At 41.0% G+C, this 26,218-nt stretch overlaps 1 protein-coding gene across 1 annotated transcript in view; it reads left to right on the top strand.

Moving 5' to 3' along the window:
• Window positions 1-26,218, top strand: part of lrrk1 (leucine-rich repeat kinase 1) — a 72,435-nt gene that overhangs the window by 9,932 nt on the left and 36,285 nt on the right. Inside the window, exons 3-13 of the mRNA XM_070966712.1 lie at window positions 5,766-5,956; window positions 9,792-9,963; window positions 10,853-11,032; window positions 13,368-13,504; window positions 13,906-14,132; window positions 15,438-15,565; window positions 16,164-16,327; window positions 17,762-17,899; window positions 19,515-19,627; window positions 20,386-20,456; window positions 24,873-25,002. Of these exons, the coding sequence (XP_070822813.1) occupies window positions 5,766-5,956; window positions 9,792-9,963; window positions 10,853-11,032; window positions 13,368-13,504; window positions 13,906-14,132; window positions 15,438-15,565; window positions 16,164-16,327; window positions 17,762-17,899; window positions 19,515-19,627; window positions 20,386-20,456; window positions 24,873-25,002 (1,651 nt within the window). The remainder of the gene's footprint in view (window positions 1-5,765; window positions 5,957-9,791; window positions 9,964-10,852; window positions 11,033-13,367; window positions 13,505-13,905; window positions 14,133-15,437; window positions 15,566-16,163; window positions 16,328-17,761; window positions 17,900-19,514; window positions 19,628-20,385; window positions 20,457-24,872; window positions 25,003-26,218) is intronic.

Genomic DNA, 26,218 nt, shown 5'->3' with positions numbered 1-26,218 from the left:
AGAATCTATGTCTGAACCTTGTGGCCCCATGAGAATTGGTTCCCTTAGGGTCCTGTTCTGGGACCCCTCCTCTTTTCTCATTACACCAATTCACTTGGCTCTGCAATTCACTCACATAACTTTTCCCACCACAGCTATACAGATTCTGTCTTTTCTTGGTCTGGAACAGCTGTATGAATCTCTGCTTACATCCCTCAGTGGGTATCTGCAGACCACCTCAAACTCAACCTTGACAAGACAGAGTTCTCTTCCTTCTAGGGAAGACATGTCCTGCCCATGACCTATCGTTGAGAACTCTGTGGTGTTGCTGGCTCAGACTGCAAGTGTCACATGCAGGTGGCAAGGAATTGCTGGACTGGATGACCAGCTGTCCTTTGCTGCCAGCATCACAACATCAAGAGGATACATCCATTCCTCATCAAGGAGGCAGTATAAGTTCTGATCCAGGTTCTGACCAACTGGTGTCTGAACTACTGCGGCTCACTCCTGGCTGGTGTGCCTGCATGTGCCATCCATCCTTTGCAGCTCACCCAGAATGCAGCAGGCCAGCTAGTCTTCAACCTACCAAAGTTCTCTCATATTACACCACTCCTCTGCACCTTGCGCTAGCTAACAAAGGGTGCTTGAATCTGATTTAACACCCTGCTACTTGCCTCTGCTATGAACGGCTCTGACCCATCCTACATCCGGGACACTGGACAAAGACAAGAGCATGGCTATACCATGCACTCACTCACTCTCATTGTGGCCAAGCTCTACATGGCAGAAGTAGAAGGCAGATCCCTGAACTCTGAAGACACTAAGACAGACACTGTTCCACCTGATAGATGGCTCATGCAAATACAAGAAAAAACATCTTGTGCATGCAGTCCAGTGCATTGAGGAATGTACATACTTGAATATCAGGCAAACTACACAACATTAAACACGTGTATGGCACAGCACAGGAGGACCAACTCCTCAGGTCAACACTCAGCAGTTTACCTTCACCTGAAAGATAAGGGACACTGAAGGACAACAACATACATATTTTGGATAGGGAGGATAGATGGTTTGAAAGAGGGGTGATAGTGGCTGTTTATGTAAAAATAGAGAAACCGTCCCTGAAGAGAGGAGGAGGTCCATGTGGTACCACTCATCCCCCACCTAAAGTGCTGTCCTTTTATCTTTTCCCAGCAGACTTCAGAACTTGTTAATGGTTAGACCCTCTGTGCTGTTCTTCTAAACACAATGTTGCATGTATCGTCCCATGCCACAGTAAAATACATTCTACTGTCATTTTTATGATAAAAAAATATTAATAGACTTCACTAGTGATGGTCATGGTGAACCCACCATCAAATGAGAGTTTTACTAAAACGCAATGTCCACTTGGTATTAACCTGTAATCTGTATCTGGTCATGTCTGGATAATGACAGCTGATTGCAGATCTTTGCATTTGCACCTGGTCATAGTAAGCTTTCTTTGTTAGTTTGTTTTTGCGTGCGCTATCATCACATCTCAATATGAAAAATTAAGTAGGTGGCAAAATGAAGATCGTGGCATATGAGATACTTAACTTCAGCACATGTTGCTATGGCATATAAAGTTTCTGTGCGGAACTCGTGCTTGTAAATTTTGGTTCTGCTTAGACATAATGCACATGTGCGTCAGTCTACATGATGTAGCCTGCATTGCGGTTGCATGCAACAGACCATGACCACAGTACAGTAACGGTTTGGCACAAATATTGGCACGTGTTACAGCCCTAGTGTGGAGATTTTGGATGTTTATAGAAGAGAGCACTCGTACAGGAGATTTTGTGTCTGTGCTCTCTGTAAGGTAATCTTGTGTTTCATTTCTGCCATGTGGACCAATGATCCACAAGTCCCTCTCATTTATCTCCTCCTTTCTTCAGCTGTGCTCTAATAAAATCACACTAATGTTCAGTCTCCTGTATTGTTTATTCATGTAGCAGAAGTCAGGAGTGTGTCTGTTTCTTTTGATCTCTAAACCAGATAGACCAGTAAAAGGAGAAATTATATTGACAGCCTCATGCCAAGGTCTTCTTTCAGTTTTCCCAGATTGGTTGTTTAAGGCTGTGGTAGAGGAGTATTGATGGTGGATGGAAGGCACATGTGGGTCTAATGGTTTCACTCCCTTGGGCTTTCTCATATAGCCTCAGCAGCCCAGACAGACTCTATCTGTATTAATTATTCATAGTGAAGCTACTGGGCTGAAGCAGGCGCATGCAGTTCAGACACAGCTGAAAAGAGGAAACTGAAATGTTCACTGGTGAAATGAATAACCACCATGTCAAGCATAAAAATGAAATTTTGAGAGTGTGGTGTAGATTGACCAGCATTGTGAGTGCAGTTTTACAGGTATTCTATTTTGCTTGAGCTGAGTTATGACCTGAGGTTTTATCTCATTTACCAAGTGATATATGTGTCGTATGTACAGTATGTTGCACAAACAGGGGCGTGAAAAAGAAACATGTTGTCAACCAGCAATTACCAACTGCTAGTTTTAAGTTAAAAGGCTTATCCACACCTTTTATAGTTGGAAACCAAGAAACACATTCTGCGGTCTCACTCCTGTATGCACTACACTAACATTAGCTGAGCAAGTTCACTGATGCCTGACACCATGATCTGCCTACACTGTGTATAGCACAGAAGGTGTCAAAGCGCTGAGTGAATGATCAGTGGTGAGGACCCCTGTCCACTGCAGGCCCAGGCATGTCACTCTGTCACATAGTGCCACGTAATTAAGCAATTAACAACTACTGTACAGGGTTTTGGTGTTCGGTAAACTTCATGGATCTTTTACTCAAGGCGGTCTTCATTTTTCATCATGCCTTCAACGCAGTCCCATTTTTGGTCTGAACACCCAGTTAGGTATCAGAGAAAGGTCGTTGTTGCAAGCTTCTGAAGAGATTTATGGATATCTGAAGCGTTGTTAATTGCAGGACTTGTCGCCATATGTCTGTTGCTATATATTGCCAATGATAATGATCGTGTTATGACAAAGACAAGTCCACAACAAATGACAAGAGGGTATCTATGGTTGGCAGTGGAAGAACTGTGGTCTTATCTCACTGTGAGACCCATTCACCAATGGCTTATTCAGGCCTCCAGAGACCAAATACAGACTATTTACAAATTCTGACTAAAGATTAAAAAATTTAGTGCCAGATTCTCAAAAAATGACTGCTGCTATCATGCAAGTATCCAGACCCACGAATCAGAATACACCATGAAATGACACAGAATAGACTAGCTGATATGCCATTGTAAACTCTGTGAAGTAGATGCCCTAGTGTGTATTTGATTAATTTGGAAAAACCTGTGCCAATGCAATGTCATTCATTTCACTGGACATTCATTGCACCATTTGACATCCTTTAAAAATGATATTTCATGACATGGATTAGACCATCTCACCCATCCAAAAGTTTTTAAAAGCTGTAGGAAAGGTGCCTGTGAACACTCAGTGATTAATTATTGTTAAAACCTCCTCTGAGAGACAGTTAAAAACCAATTTTAAAAAAGTATTGGGAATGGGATCAAGAGCACAGGTAGAGGAATATAAGTCAGAGACAACTTTCTTGATCATTTCCAAGTCCACTGCAGTAAAGCAGCACATGGTGCTTTTGGATTTTGGAGTAATACTGTGTCGTTCATTGTCCATCCTTCTCGGAATAATGTTCTCTACAGGATCTGTATAGCTTTGTCCTCTAAGTCAGTGGCAACTGGGATACAACAACTTATAGCTGAGTTCATTTTAACATTCCTGATGTTGGAGTTGCCTATGACCAGGGTTTTTACCTGATTTGGACCTGAGGCTGGCCATCCTGGAGGGGTGTTGGTCAGGGGGATCAGAAGCTGCTGGTTGAGGAGTTCCTCTCTCTACTGCAGGACCAGGACCAAGGCCAATACTGGAACTACCCGACTTTGTGGGATGAGGCGCTGGAGATGCTGTTGGCTCCAGACTGACCATGGACACATGTTGCTCCAGCTTCCCCAGCACATCCAACTTGTTACTCAGCAGGATAGGCACCAGTGGTGGAGTAACGGAAGTTCCTAGCTCATTTCTTGTCACCTCGGACGATAATCCAGGGTTCCGAAGGAGCAGGTGTTGAACAGATTGGTGACTTGGGTTTGGCTTTAGTCTGGGCTAGGGGTCGTACTCGTGGAGTGATACGTTCGACGGGTGCTGCACTGTGGTTACAGAGGGACCAAGCCAGGGAAGCATAGTGTTGTTGGCGGGAATGTGGGAGGCTTCTGCGGCCAGCGAGTTCAGGAGTCACTCCTCTGCTTGGATCTGCTAAAGATCGGAGATCCAACCCTCGAGTTTAGCAATTGATAAAAGATGTCACTGCAAGGTGACTAAAAGTGTCTGTGCCTCCACAACATGGTTGTAGCAGTTGGAGACCTTGGTTTGATAAAAATCAATGCAGATCAAGATCAGATAAAAAATGCTCATAAATAGTTCATAAAGTAGTACAGGTGGACCATAAAATCAGTGTAGTAATCACTGACGGCCAAAAGTAGTTCAGAATTAAAAAGCAAGTAGAGCAACAAACAAAACCACCAGCCGACAACCGGATGTGACGTCAGATGTTTCTGGTGTGCAATCCACCTGCACATCTCAAAGAAAGAATCTGCAGTATGGCTGTTGATTTATTCATTCTGTAAACTGTACTGATAGCACAAAAACTAGTGAATTATTTTGTAAAGCAAGCAGCAAAAAGCAATTTTATGACATAATTGTGGTTATTATACATGATGAAATCTCATACATCTCAAATGGGGATCTGCAGTGAAAGGACTGGACAAACTGTCAAATGTTTATGTAAATGTTTTTGTACAGTATAAAACTGGAATTTACTGTAACTAGATTGGATAATCACATAAAATAAAAGCCATCATGCTGTCAAGATAGAGTTAATAAGCTCTGAAAGAGGGATATTTGAATGTTATCTGTACTTTGATGGGGGTCCTTGTGGCTGGACTGGATAATCCTATTCTCTGTAAAATAATTAAAGGTTTTTTGAAGTAATTTGATGGTACATGTTTGGCAACTTTTCACCATTTTTGTTTTTTTTTAGCAACTTTTTCTTGTGTGTAGCTCTCATAGAGCCTTGAGCGTCATAATTTGGTGACCCACTGCTTTGTCTAAAGCATCCATTGGTATGCTTCAATTGAGTCAATTCGACCATCAGCTCTTTATTGCTAGCCAAGGCTTGGCTAGCACAAGCAACCATTTTCTCTACAGTTGTACTGTTGTACTTCATTGTACTGATTGACTAATTTTGTTTCACACATGAATCCTAATGAAATGAAAACACTCACCACACATCTTGCTGAAAAGCCTCAGTAAAATCTCATTTTCCATCATTAGATATAGAAATTTGGAGCTAAATATGTAATATTGATATTTTCATTCCAAGACTGTTATTATTATTGTATGTACTAATGTATTTGTCTTAAAATACCAATATCAGTGTGTCATATGAGTTAGGTGTCGTGCTTATTCCACCTGCCCCCCGAGGCTATTACTCGCTCACAGTGTGCACTAATCCACTCACTCCACTGTAGTTCATGCTATGAGAGCACTCTTTAATAGGGTGACCTAGTTCTGGGCATATGCTGCTAACAGGACTACAGTATTAAGACGTGTTCAACCTGCAGCATGCTACCAACAGCTTCAGTATGATCCTATTCCTCCTCACAAATACTCTTTCCTGTTTTCCCTCTGTGACTGTCCTCTGTGCTGTCAGGCCCTGGGGAGGAAATGGGAGCCAAGACATCGTTGATAGAGGGTGCGGGACCCAGCTCTGCACTGCTTCCATCACCCACTCTGGAGAATATCCAGGCAGCATATGAAGATGGAGAGGAGGAGGCTGCCAGGGAGCTGATTCAACAAGCCTGCTGTGTGGAGTGCAGCGCAGGGGTGCCCCGCATCAACGGGGTGAGTACACCCAAAATATACACGACAGTCATATTGTCAGCTGCGCCACTGGTTGGACAGTGGTCATCACTGTAAAATTATGTGTCATGCAGGGTGGAGACTAGGGTTATAATCATGTTCTGATAAATCTTTACATGGCTTTTATAGAAAACAGTTTTTACTTGAATTATTATCATTGGATATACCTAACACAGTTTGGTACAGTGCACCTCTGTTAGTAAATGTACAGTATGTACAGTATCTGGAAGTGAAAATGTTGAAATGCAGTGACGTTCAGCATTCCCTATTGAAAACTTTAAGGTGCAGTCCATGATCCAAATAGAGAAAACAGATTGCGACGCACACTGACTTTATAACAGGTTTTTAATTCAGGGATCAAAGGACCTTTCACACCAAGTCTGACTTAAAATTGTAATCGTCTCCCTGAAATTCAAGAAATAAATGACTAAACTTGGTGGTATTGGGGATCTGAAGCAGTAGTTCCAGAACTGGGGATCGGGACCCTTTTTAGTCATTCAACAGGCCATGTACATACACATATTCAGTCACTTTCTGCCACATATTTTCTATTGGCTCTGTTTTTTTTTTTACACTAACTGTCCATCACTGACTTCTTGGAAGCCATGTTTATTTAAAGGCATCATGTCATCAGCAGCAGCAAGGCCTTTTTTATTCTTACTGTCTGTAAGAAATAAATTTCCCTGCTATGGGATCAGTAAAGTCTTCTATTATCTTAAAAGGATTCCACTATTGCAACAAGACAGTTCTGGACTCTGCTTACAAGACGTCATGATATACATGTGTTACTCTAAAAACATGACATGCTTAGTGGTGACCGTTTAAGGGCCTGTCTAAGTAGAGGTTGACTGGATAGAAGTACAGTTCAGTACATGCATAGCCCTCTAACAGATTTTGACACCAGTGACACTCCATCATCGTAGATGGCTGTCAAGTGAATACTGCAGGGCGCGTCCATGCTTTCCAAGAGAGTGAAAACAGAATGAAGGTATTGCTTTGTTTTCTGGGGATGATGAGTGGCATTACGTGTAGAGGTGACATTAACATATATTCTCTGTGGGCTGGTAATTAATAAGAGGCTGGTGGTGAGGTATTCTCTTCCTGCTTACTCGGTTTATCAAGTAAGAGATTTGTGGTGGTGCTGTTTGGTCCACTTCATCCACACGCAGTCATTGACTCGTTTGGTACATTTCACACTAAGTATAGAACCCCGGAGAAACCTTGATATGAATCAATCGGTATTAGTATTAGTATTAGTATTAGTATTAGTATTAGTATTAGTATTACACCAAAATTAAATGTGTAAACTTAGCAGAATCAAACAAATGAGGTTTACTAGAAAATATCTTTTCAAAAGAAATAGCTCTTTGTTGAGGCCCTGAGGAAAAAATGTATTTATTTGTCCAAAGTGTCTCTGATTTCAAAAGAAATGAATCCAGATTGCTCCCTCATTTACAGGCAGTTCACCTTTTGTATTTCTTAACAGAGACAGTGTGATTATGCTAAGGAAAAAGCTTGATTTTGTATTCTAAAGGCACTTTTGCATTCTGAAATTCACATTTTAAATTTTTTATGTTGTTCTCCAAACATACAATACCTTTAATTTGAGTGTTCAATAGAGTCAGTGGGCCTGGACTAAAGTCCAGAAGTTAGGCAAATCCTTTTTGGCTGCTTACACACAACCTTTGATAGTTTCTCATTCTGTGTCATATTTGCATTATTCATTTGCAGAGATGCAGCATTTTCCTCTGTGGCTGGTTGTGGTGTTATGAGGAGCGAGTGGGTGTGCTGCTCTTCTTGTTTTTATTTGTAAATGCATCCTTCTCAGGCATCAGAGGAGATCTGGCCTACTTCTGCCTTTGCCAGTTTGGGCTAGTTACCAGCTGCAGTCCCCCAGGAGTGCAGATAAACCTCAGAGAAATGCAAAAGGAATGCAGAGATGAGGATCTGGATTTCTGCATACATCTACAAACACACTGATATGAATGCTTACATGAGAAAACACATGGCTTTGTCACTAAATCAATTGGAGAAGTGGCCTTCATAGTATTGAGGAAGAAGTATTAAACCTTGCCTCAGATCAACCTGAAAAACCAGTCCCCCACAATCAGTGTGCTGTGAAGAGTCCAAACAAAACTAGTTCCTCTCAGAGCTACTTTCAATTTATATAGGAACCGTAAGCGGGGAGACATTTTCATCTGTGTCCCATTCTGCTCAAGTCCAAAGCTCTTTTCATTGATGTTTACCATTGTTGGAATAGAAAATCTAAGGTTTTTACACACTGGCAACTGAACTCTCAGCTCTAAACGTACTGTAAGCTTGTTTGGAAATAAAGCTGTAGTTCACTGAAACATATAATGTCACCTTTTCATTGAGATTTATAGTCATCTACTGCAGATGTCCTGTGATTACTGTAAACCAGTTATTGTCAACTGGCCACATCTGACTCACCAAAGCTTCCCATCTACCCCACAGAATATCAATGAATTTAGAAACTGTGTGCGTAACTCAGCAGTGGAGAAGGCTCAGTCCGTCCTGAGAGTGATCGTTGATTCGCTTGCTAAACACCGACTTTGTAACAGGTTTTTCATTCAGGGATCAAAGGACCTTCACACCAAGTCTGACATAAAATTAGAATCTGCTCTCTGTCATGTAGTATTTTTTCATCCAGTCAAATGACAGCAAAGTCAAATAAGTGGTGTCAGAAAAGCAGTAATATACTGTAACATATGCTCTCTTTGATCATTAAATATTTTATTCCTTTATAACTCATTTCAAGTTATGCATTGACAATCAAATAAGACTTGTCAACTAGCCCCATGACCATGAAGTATTAGAATAGAATAGAACAATAATGAATAACATTCATCAGATGTTTAAAAACGTAAAATGTGAAATGAACTACATATAAAAACATTATAAACAAAATAAATATATTTTTCTATATTTTTTTTACATTTTAGATTTCTTTTGAATATCTAAAAGTGGATAAAAAATGTGATACAACAACATAAAATAAAGCTTAGTGTCCTGTATATGCATACAGGTGAGAAAAACACACATACACTGTGTAACACTGAGTACACAAATGTAGCTATGTCTACATAAAACTGAATATAGGCTGGACAATTGTAATTTAGCACTTAGGGTAGAATGCTGTAAGTGTGGTTGAAGGCTAATGCATATACTGTAAATGTTTTGAGTTTACTTTCCACAGAGCAAGCTTGAATTTGAGAGAGAACAGGGCTGAGATAAGAGAAGGCCCGACCACCTACTGATGCTTCATTTCTCTTTGGAGCGGTCAGGAGCAGGATGGTGCAAATCTGTCCAACATTTTCCAAGTTAAATGTAGAATCTCAAGTCAGATCTAGCATGTATAGAGAAGGTGATATGATTACATTTTCTGGTCTCGGTTGATATTGTTGCTGAAGTGTTTTGTTCATGTGTTTCAGCATCAGTAATGGAAAGAATGGGACAAATCTTGGCAATGTTTCATTGCTTTTCAATTCAAAATATAGCGCAAACAAGTGCAAGGAGCTGATTAAGACAGCAGACCTCTTGTTTGTTTTTTCTAAGGTCACATTTGATCACACATAATGTCGTTATGTCTGTGGTCTCCCACATTTTTAAATTTAGTTAAGATTTCAAAAAATCCTCTATTGTGCTACAGGTATTAGTGCACACTAACAGACTCGGTATTAAATGACCTGCATCAAAATCAAGAGCAAACCAGAGCTTGATGAGGACTTCCCTTGTGAATAATGCATCGTCCTACTCATGACCAGTAGTGATTTTCTCATTGTGTGTGTTGTTCTAGGTACGCCTCCTGTGTGTGGCCGTTCAGCATGGTGATCTGCAGAGTGTGTGTTACCTCCTAAAAGAAGCCCGTATCACTGTGCCGCAGGAGCCATCCAACGCCAACCCAGCCATCCTGGCAGCATACTACGGCCACACCAGCCTGGTCAAAGAGCTGCTGGATTCTATACCTGGTAAAAGAAACGGCTCAACGTTCACAATATCTGGAAGAGGACTGGCCTGTCAATAACACGCATATGTGCATTTTTAAATCAAGGGCCTGCAGCTGTGACTCAATGAATCAGATGCCGTTTATTTAATGATGAACTTCGTATATGGTGTTACAGCAGTGAATGGAAATGCTTTAACACCTTACAATGATTGAAGAAGAGGCTCTGCCATTTTATTATCAAGTCAATTTACTAGTTATGGATAGTCAGCCTGTGAAAACACTTGTTGTATAACGGCCCCTGTGGCTCAGTTAGACCTGTGTTGTCTGAGATAATAACCCTGATGACGTCACAACAATGTCATCAGGCTTTACTTGGCCTGGATGTAGAGTGTAAATTTCTAATCAGAAACCTACGTTATCAGCTGGAGCTGAGGGGTTGGGCTGGAGTTTAGTATTTACTGGACAGAGGGTTTAAGAAAGAGGTGATAATGACTGATTTATGGAAATTGTAGCGTTCCATGTTTTTGTAGCTTAAACCAAACTAGTTACTTAAAGTTCTTTCACAAAGAACATTATTTAAGTCCATGAATATCTTTCCTTGTTGCTCTGGCTAATCTTCTTTCTGCTGTTTAAAGGTTACCACAGTACTTATCTCAGGCTCTAATGCAAAGTCATAAACCATATCGTAAACCATAGAGGCTCAGTTCAGAGGCTCAACTCAAGGTCAGGTCCTCATGGAAGTTAATACATAAAATTAGAATTTAAATAGAATTTTTAAATTGTTCTTCTGTTGAAGCTCTTCCAGCTTGGTCAGTGGACTAAAAGAATCTCTGCAGTGCAGTCTGTAGATGTTCATCATGAAAGGAACGTCTTGATCTCTGAATGGTGTTGTGTCTCTGGCTCCTTCTCAGGTCCGTGTCTGAGGAGGGATTTGCTGAACTGGATGCTGGCCACATCTTGCCAACAGGGTCACCTGGACGTGGTCCGGCTACTGGTCCACAGCTATGATGCTGATGCGAAGGACTGTGCCATCCACAGCAACGAGTTTGCTGTGATCACTGGGCTGCCGCTGTACGCTGCTGCACGAGCAGGTAGGAAGACACGAATGAATACACTTCAGACATTATCTGAATGTAGAACACAGCAGATGCAAATGTGGAGGCTACATGTTGGATTTTCTGCCTTACTGATACAGAATTTGGATTTGTATGCTGATAAGTAAATTGGCACTTGACTGAGCAGTGTGATGGCTAGCTTTTTAGCTTAAGGCCTCTGCAGAACTTGGTTCCTGTCATATGATGTCAGGCAAGGAGCTAAGACAACTTTCTGATGCCAAAGCGATGTATTATTTTATGAAAGAGATATGTACTGAATCGCTCTTCTACCTGCACAGTAGATGCTTTTAAATCGACATGAAAAATGAATGTGGTTAGAGTGGGTAGAATACTTTGCATTAGTATGAGTGATTCTCACAGTGTCTGTTAGCCACAGCTGTTTCATACCACTGTTACACTGTTCCCCTTCAGCTCATCAGTCCTCCGTGTTGATGCCTCCTTTCTTTTTGGCAGAAGTGTCGTTCTGTGTTTTGGAATCCTTAATGTTGCAAATGCTGTTGTGTCACATTTTATGACATGATATGACTTTTTATGATGTGACACAGCAGAATGAAAACTAAAATAGCATCAGGTTGGTGTGATCACATAAAGGGCTTCATCAGTGTTTGTTTTGTTATTTATTTCTATCATGTGCTGCTCTCCATCACACATCTTAAAGAAGCACCTTTGCAGTTGAGCTATTCATGTCAGCATGGTTAGACCAGTGGTGTGACTGGCTGAGACTGAATTTATTAACCACCACATCTGATGTATATTTAACTTCACACACCAGTTTTTGCACTTTAGTTGCTGCACATACAGAAATAGCAGGCGCTTCAAGAAGGCCACACAATTTGTGCACCAAACACTCACTGCTTTGCTTGATTTACTTCGCTTTACTTGTCGTTGCACTTGTGTTCAAAATAGAGCCCAAAATCATACCGATTTTTTTGATCCATTGGAAGTATGCCGATTAGCTGCTGGCAGTCCCTGTTTGTAATGTACCCATGGATGTACAGACAGTTATCAATGGATTACTTCATTTGTGATCAATTTTTGACTTGATTGGACTTTGGACTCACAAATTGTCACAGATTGCAGCAATCAGTTGCTAAGGGTTTTAAAGTACCTCCCTCTGCATCCATGAGCTGCGAGTCGCAGCCACTACTGCTGCACCTGTTAGCCGTGCTGGTCAGTGCGTCAAATCAGTAGACCAAACTACAACAACTGATAAATGGAATATTCCCTTTGTTGTCAACACCAGCACATGCTCATCTCTTTCGCCTCATGCAGCATCTGTCTCACATGTCTTCCTCCATGCCACACCTTCCTCTGTCCGGGGAGGCTCCTTCACAGTTTGAAAACCTCTGGCAGTGATCTGGCTGTTGGATTTGGCTGGTCAGAATTTTAGTCACCTACTTATAGTTTGCTTAGTTCCTCAGTGTGATTTCCCTCATGGCTGCTGTCAAAAGATTCATTACAAACTGTAGTGAGCTTGTTTATGGTATTGGAGCAGTATTTTGCATGTTGTGGCTAAGGTAGGCTTTTGTAGTCAGGACTGAGACTGCTGTGATATAAACCTGGACAGACAGACTACTGTCTACATCTCCCAGCTGTCTGCAAGTCCTTGTTTTTATTTTTCTTTCCTGAAACTGAAGCAGCTAATTAGAGCTCGTCATTCATTTTATTATTTGCACATGTGCTTTTTCTACTGTGACATGTCAAACTGTCTTCTGAGAAAAAGGTTGAAAAAAACCCTTGAATTCAGACACAGCTTTGTTGACTTCATTTCCCAGATCAACCGCTGTTATTGTACTGACCACTAGTGCTTTGTTTGTAAGTTGTTAAATTTCCGTGCTGTATGACCTGCTATTCTTAACAAGTTAAGACCAAGGTGGTGATAGAACTAAATGACTGTATGTTAATGAGACCAGCCATAAGGCATAAAGGCAAACTGTGCTAGTTTGACTTACCCACCAGATTCAGCAGCAAGATGCTACACTTCATCTGTACAGGAATGTTGCTCTGCATGGGAAACTTAACAGTGTAATAACTTAGCATGTATTTTATACTGCTGTGCTATGGATGGTGTTGATCTGGTCATGTAAGCATGTATTTAGCATTATCTTACTTTTAATAAAAATAGAAGTAATCCACACCTTGGGACAATGAAATCTTTAAATGCTAAACAACTTTAAGACAGATGCCTGATTTAGAAACATGCAAAGCCTTGTGTTTGCAGTGCAGGAGCAGCACAGGTGACAGCACTGTGTCCACTGCTGGCACCGTGAACAGAGTGAGTGGTGGATGAGCATTGTGTTTTGTGCTGCAGGTAATGAGGAGATCGCTCACTTCCTGCTGCAGAATGGAGCAGGATTCTCTTCCTACACCCTGATGGACCATCCAGCCTTCAGCAAACACCTGCTCAGACTCAAACTACAGGAAACCTCCAATGCGGAAGGAGAGGAGGTCTGTGTTCTGGAAACAAAGGCAAAGGGCAATGATGGATTTATGTTTAACATAGTTTCTCCTTTGTGTTTAGCTTTTGATCCAATAGTGACAGACCATAGGGAGCAGTGGATCTCCACTGTGTTCTGCTCTGTATGGGTTGATTGTAAACAGTACAATAATTCAGGATATGTAGAGCACAATATAAAAGTTTATTCTAATAAATTGGTACCTGACATCTTTGTGAGATGCAGGTCCATGTGGAGGTTAGAAAACAATGCAGAGTGGAAGTCAGCTTATGAGGAAATCGATGGGAGGAGTTATTTTTGTGCCATTGACTTTGTGTGTGTGTGTGTGTGTGTGTGTGTGTGTGTGTGTGTGTGTGTGTGTGTGTGTGCGCGCGTGCATGTGTGTGCGTGCAGGCTGTCAGTGTGTGTTGGAGTGGTCTGCAGCTGCCCTGGTTGGAGCTGGACTGGTTCATGGATGTGTCATCACGCATCACCCACCTGGATCTGTCATCCAACAGCCTGACTGCTCTGCCCTCTGTGGCGCCCTGGGGTCTCATCCACCTGCACACTCTAGATCTCTCTAATAACCTGCTCAAAGAGCTGCCAGCTACTCACAACTCCCAGGAGGTCATCTGCTCCAGGTACACTTGGAAGGAGGTTGTTTAGCATTGAACAATATAATTTCATGCAACACCAGGATAACAGCCAATCAGTGTCCTCCATCTTTGATGTGATGAATGTCCTCCAGTTACTTACATTTGTTGTATAATTGCAAATTCTTCACTGTCACTGGTTGCCTGCTGGGAGCTGTTAATCTGAACTGATTGCAGTCCAACATGGTGATGTGATTTTACAGATGTATGCATGGATATGCTACATTTGCCATTTTCTTTGGTTCAAATTTGGGGTTTATATGAACACTCCAACATTTTGAAATGTGCATGTTTTCTGTCCACAGTGTGATGTGAGTCAATATCAAATTCAGCTGTGTGTCCATCACAGAGTGGGCTCTGAGAAAAGTCTACTCATAAGCGCAGTGACCACAAGTAGAGAGGAACAGGCAGCCTCCATCAAAAATAACAATGGTGAAAAGTAACTAAGTGCATTTACCCAGTAATTAACTAAAGTACATGTTTGATGTACTTCAGTATGCCTATGTTCTGTTTCTTGAACATGCCTGTGTACATGGTCCAGAATGTTAAGCTGCACCCTGACCAGATACAAGACATGCTCCTTGCCTGGTAATGCATCGATGATAATAATCCAATAATATAATAATGACACAGGCCATTCTCATTCATTTTACTTACTTACTAAGTACATTTTACTTATGATACTTCTCTACTATTGATAGTTTACTTTTACTTCAAATGAAGTACTGTTAATGCTTTATTGCTACTTTTACGATGTAAACACTTCTTCTGCTGCTGTCCAGTCACACTCCAATAACTCCAAAACTGTCTTAATATATTTTAACCCTGTGTCTTACTATGTCTTAGTAGCAAGTGGTTTATCAATACATTCAGCCTTAATAATTCTTCTGTTGGGACAGGACTTTAGAGATACTGAAGTACAAATAGAAATAGACTGCAAAGAAACAGCTGTCCCCCTGCCTCTGGTCTTTGTGCTCATCTCGACTGACCGTGTCCTGAAGTTAACTCTGTTACAGGACACACCGAGCTAAGACTAATATTGATTTTCTCACTTTGGATAAAATGTCAAACATGCTCATTTCTCAAAATGTCAGCATTTAAGTGTTCCCTCAACAAAGACTTTTACCTTGACACAAGTTTAATATACACAAATGGAGGGCGAGCGCTGAGCACTTGGCTCAGTCCTGAATGCTTTTTGCACCAAAATAAACTGGTGTGTCAAATGTACTGTAGCTGCTTGTCCCATATAGAGGAAACTGTCAACTCTAAGCCTTCCTCTACCCTGTGGTCCAGTTTACGGCAGGTAAATCTCTCGAACAACCAGCTCACCAGTTTGCCTGCTGGACTTCTTCATCTGACCCGCATACAGAGACTTTCTGCTGCCAAGAACCAGCTCACAGTCCTGTTTGACATCCCTACCAGTATGTTCCAACAAGCTTATATCTAATTATTGTATGTATGTATGACTGAAGGAAATGTGAAAGTAGATATAAAGAGTATTTTAACTGAATTGTAGTCAGTTGCGTGCAAGGTCATTTTGAAAGGGTTGCATCAGTGAAGAGCCAGCCATAGATAAGAGCTTTGCAGGCTGTTTCAGATGAAGTGCAACTTGGTGCACTCGACATAAACATATGCTGAAACCTAGCTGGAGGGACGGATTAGCATTTTAAATCAAATGACTAATGTAAGTCACATAAAAACCTGCATAGTTGAAGCAGTGTCTCAGTCAGTCATTAAGTATTTCACTGCTGATGACTCAATCAGCTGATTGGTTCAGCACTTCTTATCTGTTTGTCCTTGTTAACAGTCTGGATATATGATAATCAGTAAATGTATGTTATTCCCTCTATTTAAACACTTAACGTCAGATAAATGGAGACCATATATTTACCATTAAATTGACTATTTAGCCATTTCAAAATCGATGCAGCACGATTTACTCCTCGGCCTTCTTGTTGATACTTTGTCATGCAGGTCTGATTCACACTTTGGTTGTGTTCTTTAATTCCATTCTGTCAGCTACGAACTGGATCGGTCTTCGTAAGCTGGAGGAGCTGGATGTGTCTGATAACTGTCTGACCAGTCTGCCCACGGCAGTCATGCACTGTTTGAAGTCCCTGAGCGTCCTCAATGTGTGCAGCAACAAGCTGAGCACCTTCCCTGACCCCTGGGCTTGTCCACTGGTAAGAAAACAGGCAGATAATGATCCACTTTCTGTTTGTTGTAGCTGCTGATTTTATAGGATTTTTAGTGTAGGTATAACTGCACTTTTTCTTTCTATTTTAATATAATTGTTCGATACTATACATAATTTCCTATCTGTTGTCACCACAACTGGTTTATGATTTTTTGATTGTTCCATCGTCACAGGTTCTGTCTTTGTCAGTGTTACATCCAGTTGTAAAAGTTGTTTGAGAGGCTTTTCTACCACATCAAAGATGCCATTTTAGCTGGACAATGAATGTTCACACAGAGAGTTTCAAACATTTTTATTATCATTACATAGTATTGAGAGACAGGCTAACATGTTGGGTTTTTTTTGGTATTTTCTTTGGATTTATTTCCAATTAGAAAAATATGAAAGAATGTCAGAGTTATACTTCAAAGTTGGGAATGAATGAATGGACAAAATATGAATTTAAAGCTGCAGTAGGTAACTTGTATAAAAGTAATTTTTTGTCATATTGCTAAAACTGTCCCTGTGCCCAGACAGCAGTACATGAAACATGTAATCTGTGGAATAAAAACAGCTCCATTGGTCCCACCTACTGCGATTTGCAAGAATCCACCACACCCGACACAAAACAACCAATCAGAGCCAGAGGAGTGTCTGAGGGAGTGTCTGACATCTATCAATCACTACTCACACGCTGCGAACCGCCCCCTCCCTCTGCTCATGCTGCCGGCTGCCGCTCAGTCAAACAGCTCTGTGAGCAGCATCAGGAGGCTAGTGAAAGCTACAGTATGGCAGAGCAACAGCCACCCACAAAGGAGAAACTGCCCATACCGCCGCTGCCAACAACAACATATACGGTTAAGACAACAAATAACCAGAAAGCTAATATGGTGATTGTTACAGTAACACTCCGCAGTGTGTACAGTATGTTAGTGACTGTGATGTAGCGGCTGGACAGAGTTAGCTTGTTTCCAAATGCTAAGGCTAACGTTACTGGTTATCATGGCAGCTGTGCAGACGCCGCAGGGAGGAGGGGCTTAGAGGCAGGGCATGAGTGCAGCGGAGAGGGAGGGGGAGTGACATGGAACTTGAGTTGGTTCAAATTTTCAGGCTAAGTCTGCTCTCTTCTCCATCTTACCTACTGCAGCTTTAAACAGGAGTCAAGCCTCCCCCACTCACTGCAGCTTTAATATTTGATTATGGATTGTGCAGACTATGGGCAAATTAATATGGTGACAGCTAACACTGCATTATCTTAATATTAAGATATATATATAAAGGTGTTTCCTTAAGTATTTCCTAACCTTATCACACAGTGACAGCTGGAATTTTCATTCATCAAGATGTGGCTTTTTAGGCTTTTACTGGAACCAAATGTGTGTTTTCTAAAAATCAGTCTGTGAATCAAAATGACACAGAGTGTTTTTGCCCTCCCCTGCAGAAGCAATGCAGAGCTTCCTCCAATGTGATCCAGAGTCTTCCAAACACTATCTCCATATTCTGGAGGACTCAGCTGCAGGAGGTGGACTTCTCTGACAATAGCCTGGAGGAGTTGCCCTCATATATCTTTGAACTGGAGGTAGGAGCCATCATCTGGAGCTGTTGTTGTACATCTCTATGTGCACCATACTGGAGTGCAATTAAACTAACATCTATGGATTAAACAAAAATAAATTCAAGAGACGAACATACACACAGTAGTCAGATTCCTATGTGTGGTCCCTTCAGTAGCCACCAGGTGGTGCTGCTGCTTCATATTGGCCTCCATGTTTGGGTCACTGACTTCAATCTGTGCTCTGCTCTTTGGAAGCACCAGGAGGTAGTTTTTAAGTTTTAAGATGCAACAGTATTTTGCTCACTTTGCCAACACTGATGATGGAAACATTTTGGGATTAGATTGTGGAATTCTTCGATGGAATTGCAAACTAAATAAGGATTTTGTCTGTTTGTCCAGCATTTGAATGTACCAACCAACACAAGCAGAAATGCTAAGTCAAATATAAAAAGAACTAACAGAGAGGCAGAATTGTGCAGCAGTGGGCTTCATACAAGAAACACTCGTATAAACAGGTTTGTTCTGTAGTGGCACATATGACGGATTTCACAGAATTCAGAATCTCATATTTACAAAATTTCTTAAATGAAATGTGTGAGTCATATAAGTCATGTAGTGCAAAAACAGTTGTTTGATTTAAGAATTATAATCTGAATAATCTGATTTTGGGTTGAAAAGTGTTATTTTAAATTAGTTGATTTCAAACAGTAAGACTTGAAGCTCCATGGCGAGAACTTCCTCTTCTTATGAATGAAAGAGGGAGTTCTCCACAATTGGAGCGGAACAGGTTGTCTTATAAGTTTCATAAGGCTGTTGCCTCCAGTACGCTAATGATGATTGATTCATTCATTAAGTTGAAACATGCAGTCTACAAGAAGTATGAGTTTAGAGAGTTTACTGAATCTGCCTTGGAACACTTGTGTGAACTAAACTCGCGGAAAAAAGTAGGAGAGACTTGGAATTTAAAAATACCAAAATGTTCTTGCATGAAGCCCAGAGACCTTTTTGTTATCAAGTCATTCAGTGATGCGAGAGTAGACAGGAAGCCATTGTTGTGTTGGTTTGTCAGTTGTTGGTTTAAGAGCTCCATGCTAATAGTCCAGCATAAATTAAGTGACAGTATATTTATATATATAGATACTGTATACTTTATTCGATTAATTAATCAGGAGGATATCTTAAGATCAGAGTCTTCTTTCGTAAGAATCGTAACCACTTTTGCTGTACAACCCAATGTGGAACCAACAGAAAAGAAGAAATAAAGGCACCACAAACAAATGAAGACTTAAACTGCATCTTTTCCTGTTGGGTGTTTTCCCGATAAGCAAAAAAAAAATAGTAGGCCATTGCCGTTATCATACTAATATTATAGTATATATAAGATATTGTGATTCAAATGCAATTAATTTAAAATTAATTTGAAATGATGTAAGCAGACATCCATTTTAGAAGTGGTTCATGTGAGAAACCATACATTCATCCACTGCTCTCTGGATTTTAGCTATTATTCTGTTAATAGTCTCCAGGAAGTCTGACCAATGACGCAGTGAGCCAGCTGTCTGTGTATTCCTTGAAAGGAAAATGTGAATATGTGGTTTACAGTATTTCACTCCTCCTCCCACTCCCGCCCTCCCATTAGGCTCTGGTCTCATTGAGGTTGTGTGGAAATCACATTGCAACACTCCCAGCCCCCAGTAAGTGGAAGTGCTCTCAGCTCAGGACCCTCGATCTTTCCAGGAACCAGCTGGGCAAGTAGGTCCACACACATTCCTCGTGCATTTGTGTGTGTTTACACACTCTGCTGGAGTCAGCTGTTACTGAACAACACAGCCATTCTTTGTGGAGTTCGATAAATGTGTGAAACATTATGCAGTTTTAATGCACGTGACGAAAGTTTGTGGTACATTTGTTTCTGTGTGAAAACAGCTTCAGTTTAGTCTATGGCTGGGCTTTGATAACATTTTATGGAATCTGAATGCAGTATAAAATCCACTCATTAAATTATATTTAGCTGTTAGCTCAAAGGCTCAGTTTGTCATCATATTTTGTTCATGAGACAAAACACTGCAGTTTTAAGCTGTAGCTGAATTAATACTGTCAACGTGTGGCTGCAACCTGAAATTGAGATGAGCAGAAGTCAGGAAATGCTGAATAAATCTGTAACTGTATACACTGAAAAAAGAGCAGGAACCTGCTGACTTCACTCACCTTAAGTTTCACAAACCAGTCTAAATACTGGAGGTCCTGACTGAGAATTATTAAGTCAATGATCTTAAAATATCATTACACTTTGAATAGTGGTTTAACAAAAACCCACAATGCACTGCCTATTATAAAGTGATGCACAGAGTGCAGTTTCTTTCTCTATCAATCTTTGGCTGAATAGAGACACCAGCTGCAGAGAGCGCATTAACTACTAGACAATAGCTACAAGTGTATTAATGTGCTTGAATTAAATAAATAAAATATGAAAATAGAGTTTTTACCATATTTCAAATTGTGTCTTTTAGAACAGAGGATGGGCCCAAATCCAGGAGGCTGGCCTTCCTTACTACATGGCACAGGAGGGACCCAGATCCAGGTAGATCACGAAAAGACTTTAACCCGAAATTTAAAAAAAAATAGACGTAAAGATGCAATCACAGTGTTCTTCCTGAGGGATAATTTGAACTTTCAGCCTGCTGTCTGGATTATAGGATATGGAGAACATACTGTTTCTGCCATTATTCATTCCCTCCATTGGTCAGATCTTGTGATTGCAACAATTAAGATTAAGATCTTTACTTTATTAATCACCACACAACATGCACATGCTTTTTTTTTTTTGGTGAACAACACACAACATGCACAATGCCATTCTTTCTGGTGAAATTATTCCTCTACATTTGACCCATCCTGGTAAGTCCTTCCTCTTTGTCACCATTCTTTCTTTCTTTCTTTCTCACCTTTATTTATTCAGGGAAGGCCAATTGAGAGCAAGCTCTCACCTCCAATGACGCCCTGATTACAGCACAATACATTTCAATACACATCACAATACATATCCATACACTCAACAGAAGCACATAATGAGATCAACAAGCACATGTACATTCGGTCAGGTGGTGATCTACTTGCATGTTTTTAGTGGGGGTTTTCTGTGGAGGATACCTCAAGTGAACATGGGGAGAACATTTAAACTCCACACAGAAAGTCCCCTTTTTCTTACAGGGCATGAAATACATTCAAATATTTCCCAGCATTATATTTGAAAACTTAGCATTTTGTCCTATCCTTGCAATAGTTCCTTAAACTATTATTTACAGTATGTGAGACATGTTTAACCTCTATGAGAGGGATCTCTCTGCTATGATATTTATCTTTGTACTATATTTTGAGTGACTGTTACAATAGACTTTGATATAATGACATGCGATATTTGCCTATTTTCATTGTTCCACCTGCGGCAAAGGTAAGTTTTGAGCCTTTACTTAAAAGAGCAAATGGACGGGGCAGATCTGATATGGAGGGAGTTGCTGTTCCACAGTCATGGTCACCCCTGAGCTTAAGTCAGCTCACCTGAAATCACTTGATCTTTGAAAGAGAGAAGCAGCTTGATTTTGGCAGTAGCGCAAAGCAGAAAAAAACTGTCTTTTACTCCTGCAATAGCTTGCTTGTCAAACTTGAAGGCAGAATCAAATATCAGACTAAGATATTTGACAGGTGTTTTGACAGGCTCCCAATGTTGTTTGGAATCACTTCAGTCAGGGGGGGCAAACAAGACATCTTAAGACTTGTCTTCATTTGGGAAGGAAGTTTTGTGCCATCCAACATTTTCTGTCCTGAGGGCAGTTTAATGAGGCTGACTCGACTGGACTTGTCGTTTGGCTTCAAGAGCTACGTGTCATCGGCATAACAGTGGAAGGAAATGTATTTTTGAATGATTTTCCCGAGGGGAAGCAAGTACATAGAGAAAAGAATGGGCCCTAGGATGCAGCCTTGTGGGACCTCACAGGAGAGACTAGTTGGGGGACAGAAAAAAATGTTGACATAGGAGATTCTGTATTTGAGGTAGGATGTCAACTAGTTCGGCGGTTTCATCAACACCAAACCCACACTAGAGACGGTCTATTAAAATGTCATGATCCACAGTATCAAACGCTGTGCTGATGTCAAGAACATTTAGGATTGCATAGTCATCTCAGCGGCTGGGGAGCTGTTGATAATGGAGAGGATGCTGGACCTGCTATGTCATCCAAGACATCACTCGGATGGGCAGTGGGGACATGTCAAGGGGGCAGCTTGCAGGTGTCATGGTTGAAACAGTCTTTATAAGGGAGGATAGAGTGATGGGTTGGAAACAGTCCAGTTTAGATGAACAGACCAGAGAGACAGCTATGTCAGGAGTGGGAGGAGAAATGCTCATTCTAATGAGCTCAACTTTGCAGATGAAAAATCTTAAAAACTCTTTGCTCTTAGCAGGGGACAAGATTGTCTTTCAAAACTTCAAAGGAAATTTGAAGCTTTTCAGGCTTTTGTATTTGTATGGATTTTCTGCACCCTCTCCATGGGGCTCTAGCGGTGTCATTCAGCAATGCAAACCTGAAGACTTAGGCTGTTTTGATTTAAGGGAGCAACAGTGTACAGAATATAAGAGCAGATGGTGTTATATAAGGAAGTGAGTTCCTCAGTGCTGAGGTAAGGAGGAGAAGCCTTAATAGGTGATATTGGGAGCTTCAGTGAACTTAGAGGCAGTTGATGAGTTAATGTAGCGAGAACAATATAAAGGACAGTGAGGTTTAATGGGATTGAAAGGCAGATATACATGAAATATAACAGCACTGTGATCCGACAGACAAGCATCAATTATTGCCACAGTGTAGATCGGAAAACCACATGATCAGACTAGGTTGAGTGTATGGCTTAGTGTGACTATGTTTGGTGGTAAGCTGAGCAAGATTGAAATACTTAATCAGATACATAAAATCACTTAAAACAGGCTAAGCAGGACAACAAACATACAGTATATGTTAAAGTCACCAAGAATCAGAACTCAATCAAAGCTTGTCAAAGTGTCTGGAGGAAGGTCTTTTTTGGTGAAGGATACACAAGAGCAATTAAGAGGTGATTGAGCAGGCCTACTTTAATTAACCACAGCTCGAAGCTGTGGAAATAATCAGAAATCACTAAGCAGCAATTAAAATGATTCTCAGACACAGCAGCTACAGCCCCACCATGTCCGGAGGGCTTAGGCATGCTAAAAAAAATTAGTCATCCAGACAGAGTTCAAGTGGAGCGAGCTCACCAGTGTTAAGCCAGATTTCTGTCAACAATAAGAAATCCAGTCCATGAGCCATGAAAAAGTCATTGAAGATAAAAGTCTTATTGAATAAGTATCTCATGTTAATCAGAGCCACTCTGACTGGGAAAGCAGTGTAATCTGAAAACGACTCCCACACCAGAGGGCAGAGGTTCTGGAAGGCTACACCATAGATAGCCTGGCAGGGAGCCCACAGTCTGGCATCCAGGTCAGTGTCTGCTCTTGGATAATCGTAGACAAGGTGCTCTGCACATCATGCAGAGAGACAAGCAGAGTCATGACAAACAGGCGCAGCAATAGGAGATGACAAGCAGCCCAGCAGCACAGCCATCTTCACAAACGACCTTATATCCGAGAGGTCAAAGGTCACCTTCACTGTGACATCTTGATGTTCCACAAAAACACTTTTCAGGTCTCTATTCAGCACCATAACTCATGAACAGAAAGGCAGATTGTGACCATATTTCACATTTGGTCAGATACTTCTTGGTGACTCTAATCTTGGGTGTCCAACTTGAAACTGTGCTGATTGTACAGATCTTCCGTGCTGCCAGGTTGAAGATGTGTGTGAAGCATCCATGTTTTACATTTGTAGCTTCTTTGCAGCAGCATCCATTATTTGAAGCATTGTTGTCCTCCACAAGCTCATTGGTTCTGCTGATGTTGAGCTTCAGGTGATTGTTGTTGCACCATGTGATGAAGCTGTCTGTCAGTCCTCTGTTAAAGTTGTCTCTAAGTGAAGACAGCATGTTGTCACTGGAAATTGTTCATTGAAGTCATACATCTCAATATACTTCGAATCAAACTGCTTCTAACCCTCTACATAAACTGAACCATCTGTGACCCCACACCTCAAACTAACTTTTTGATACTTGGAGCTTGTTGGAGGTAAACATAACTCATAGGCTTTAAATCAGTACAAAATAAGTCCCTTAAATTGCTCAGCGTCCTGGTGAGCTATCTGCTATCACACTCCATGTTAGTGACTACCACGGTATTTGAAGCTCTGTCACTTACATACGAAAATGTCTCCACTACCAAATTTTATTTTCACTCCACTGAACTAGTAACATTTTGATGATTGCTGAATTCACTAAACAGTGCCAAGATCCTGCTGGGATTGGTTAATTTTCTGTAAACCCAGCTTTGATCACATCCATCTCTGATATCATGTAAATGATACAGCTTGATTAAATACACAATTATTATGTAACAGTGTGTTTTATTTGTATTAGTATTAGAGAGTGCATTCCGCCAAGAATCCACTTCTGTGGAAAATGCTGCTTACTTGTTTTTGTTCTTTGGAAAGGTTTGGTCAAACACAAGCCCATAACTTGGGTTGTGGTTGCAGGGCAGCTGTGGGTATAGCAGTCGTCCACTAAACAGGAGGTTGATGGTTCGAACCCTGGCCCCTGCACTCGAAGTCAAAGAGTCCTTGGGCAAGATGCTGAACCCCAAATTGCCCCTGATGCTGTGCCACCAGTGTGTGTGCATGTGTGTGTGAGTGGGTGATGAGTTTGTGATGTAAAGCACTTTGAGTATTTGTTAAGCCTAGACGTGCTATATAAATACAATCTGTTTAGCATAACCCAGTTTCTCTATTCGTTACATTCTAATAAACTGTATTTAGTGACTTGCTGTGTGTGTTTAAGCTGTGTGCTGTTTGTGTTGAACCTCTGCATGGCTCTGTCTTGACAGTGTGTCCCATAGAGTTTCCCATGATTCTGCGGGATTCACTGGAAGTGCTTTTCTTGAATGACAACCTGCTGGAGTGTGTTCCCCAATCAGTGTGTGGTCTGCACAGCCTCACGGAGCTCTACCTCTCCAAGTGAGTCCTTCTGTCTGTCTGCCAACCTTCACCTGCACGCTGTCCCTCTCAGCCGTCCCTCTGTCATGCTGATGATAGTCATGTAATGTCTGTCAGGTCAGATCTCCAGATCTGTGCTTTCCATCTCTTCTTTCATTGACAAATGACGTCTGAGAGGGGCAGTGCAGAGACTCTGCAGTTATAGACTCTGAGTTTTCTGCAGGGGGCACTCTTGTCTCTGTCAATGCTCAAGATAAAAATGTAAAGCAACCGTTTCATACACTTTAGCAGACACTGGGACCATATTCACCAACGTTCTGCAGATACTGTTAACTTATAGTAAATTCAGTAATTCCTAGCAGACAGACTCACAGATAGCAGCAGCAGCAGCACCTGTTCTATAAGAAGCTGAGATTCAGTTTTTCCTTTTTTAGCCTTCATGAAGTACATCATGAAATTAACAAATTGCCACTTATGTTGCCAATATGCTGAATATACTGTATGCATGATTTTCAGCACCTTTTAGAAGTCATTCCCAAATCCTGTATTCTATATGTACAGTTTTGTAATTGGATGGATGAACCTAATATAAAATCAAACGCTTTTCTCATGAACCTCAGCTCAAAACAATAAGCCTGTCATTAGTCAAAAGTCATGAAATCAGTTCGGAAGGTCAGAAGCTGGTCAAATTTACCCATTACATTGGCTAATTAATTGTTGGGTGTTTTTTTTGTTTTTTTTAGTAAGTTTATTTGTGAAGGGACAATGTACAATAAAAAACATAAATGTTCCCATTTGATGCATTGTACCAGAGTTTGCTCAGAGCTAATTTACATCTGCAGTCCCTTGGCAGGTCACAAGTCAGACATTTGTTAAAAAGACATCACAGAGAAATAACAATAAGACAGTAAACAAACATCACAGAAAAATGGCGATAAGACAATGACACAAAACTGTACAGTTAAGCCACCCACTCATATATACACAAACACTGTCGTGCACCCACTCAGAGATACACTCACATACACAAACACGGTCATACAGTCATGTTTAAAAATTAGTGATTACAGAGTTGAGTGTCTTTCAGTAGATTTTTGAGTTCGTTCTTAAAGCTTCCGATAGAATCACAGTTCCTAATGCTGTCGGGGAGAGCGTTCCACGAAGTTACAGCTTTTACAGAGAAAGCTGACTGACCGAGAGCAGAGCGACGAAAGGGCACAGAACAGCCTCTTTTTTG

This window comes from Chaetodon trifascialis, chromosome 1 (assembly GCF_039877785.1).
Source record: "Chaetodon trifascialis isolate fChaTrf1 chromosome 1, fChaTrf1.hap1, whole genome shotgun sequence".
NCBI classification, from domain to species: domain Eukaryota; kingdom Metazoa; phylum Chordata; class Actinopteri; order Chaetodontiformes; family Chaetodontidae; genus Chaetodon; species Chaetodon trifascialis.
The sequence above is the reverse complement of the archived record's forward strand: the minus strand, read 5'-3'. Positions and strand labels throughout refer to the sequence as shown.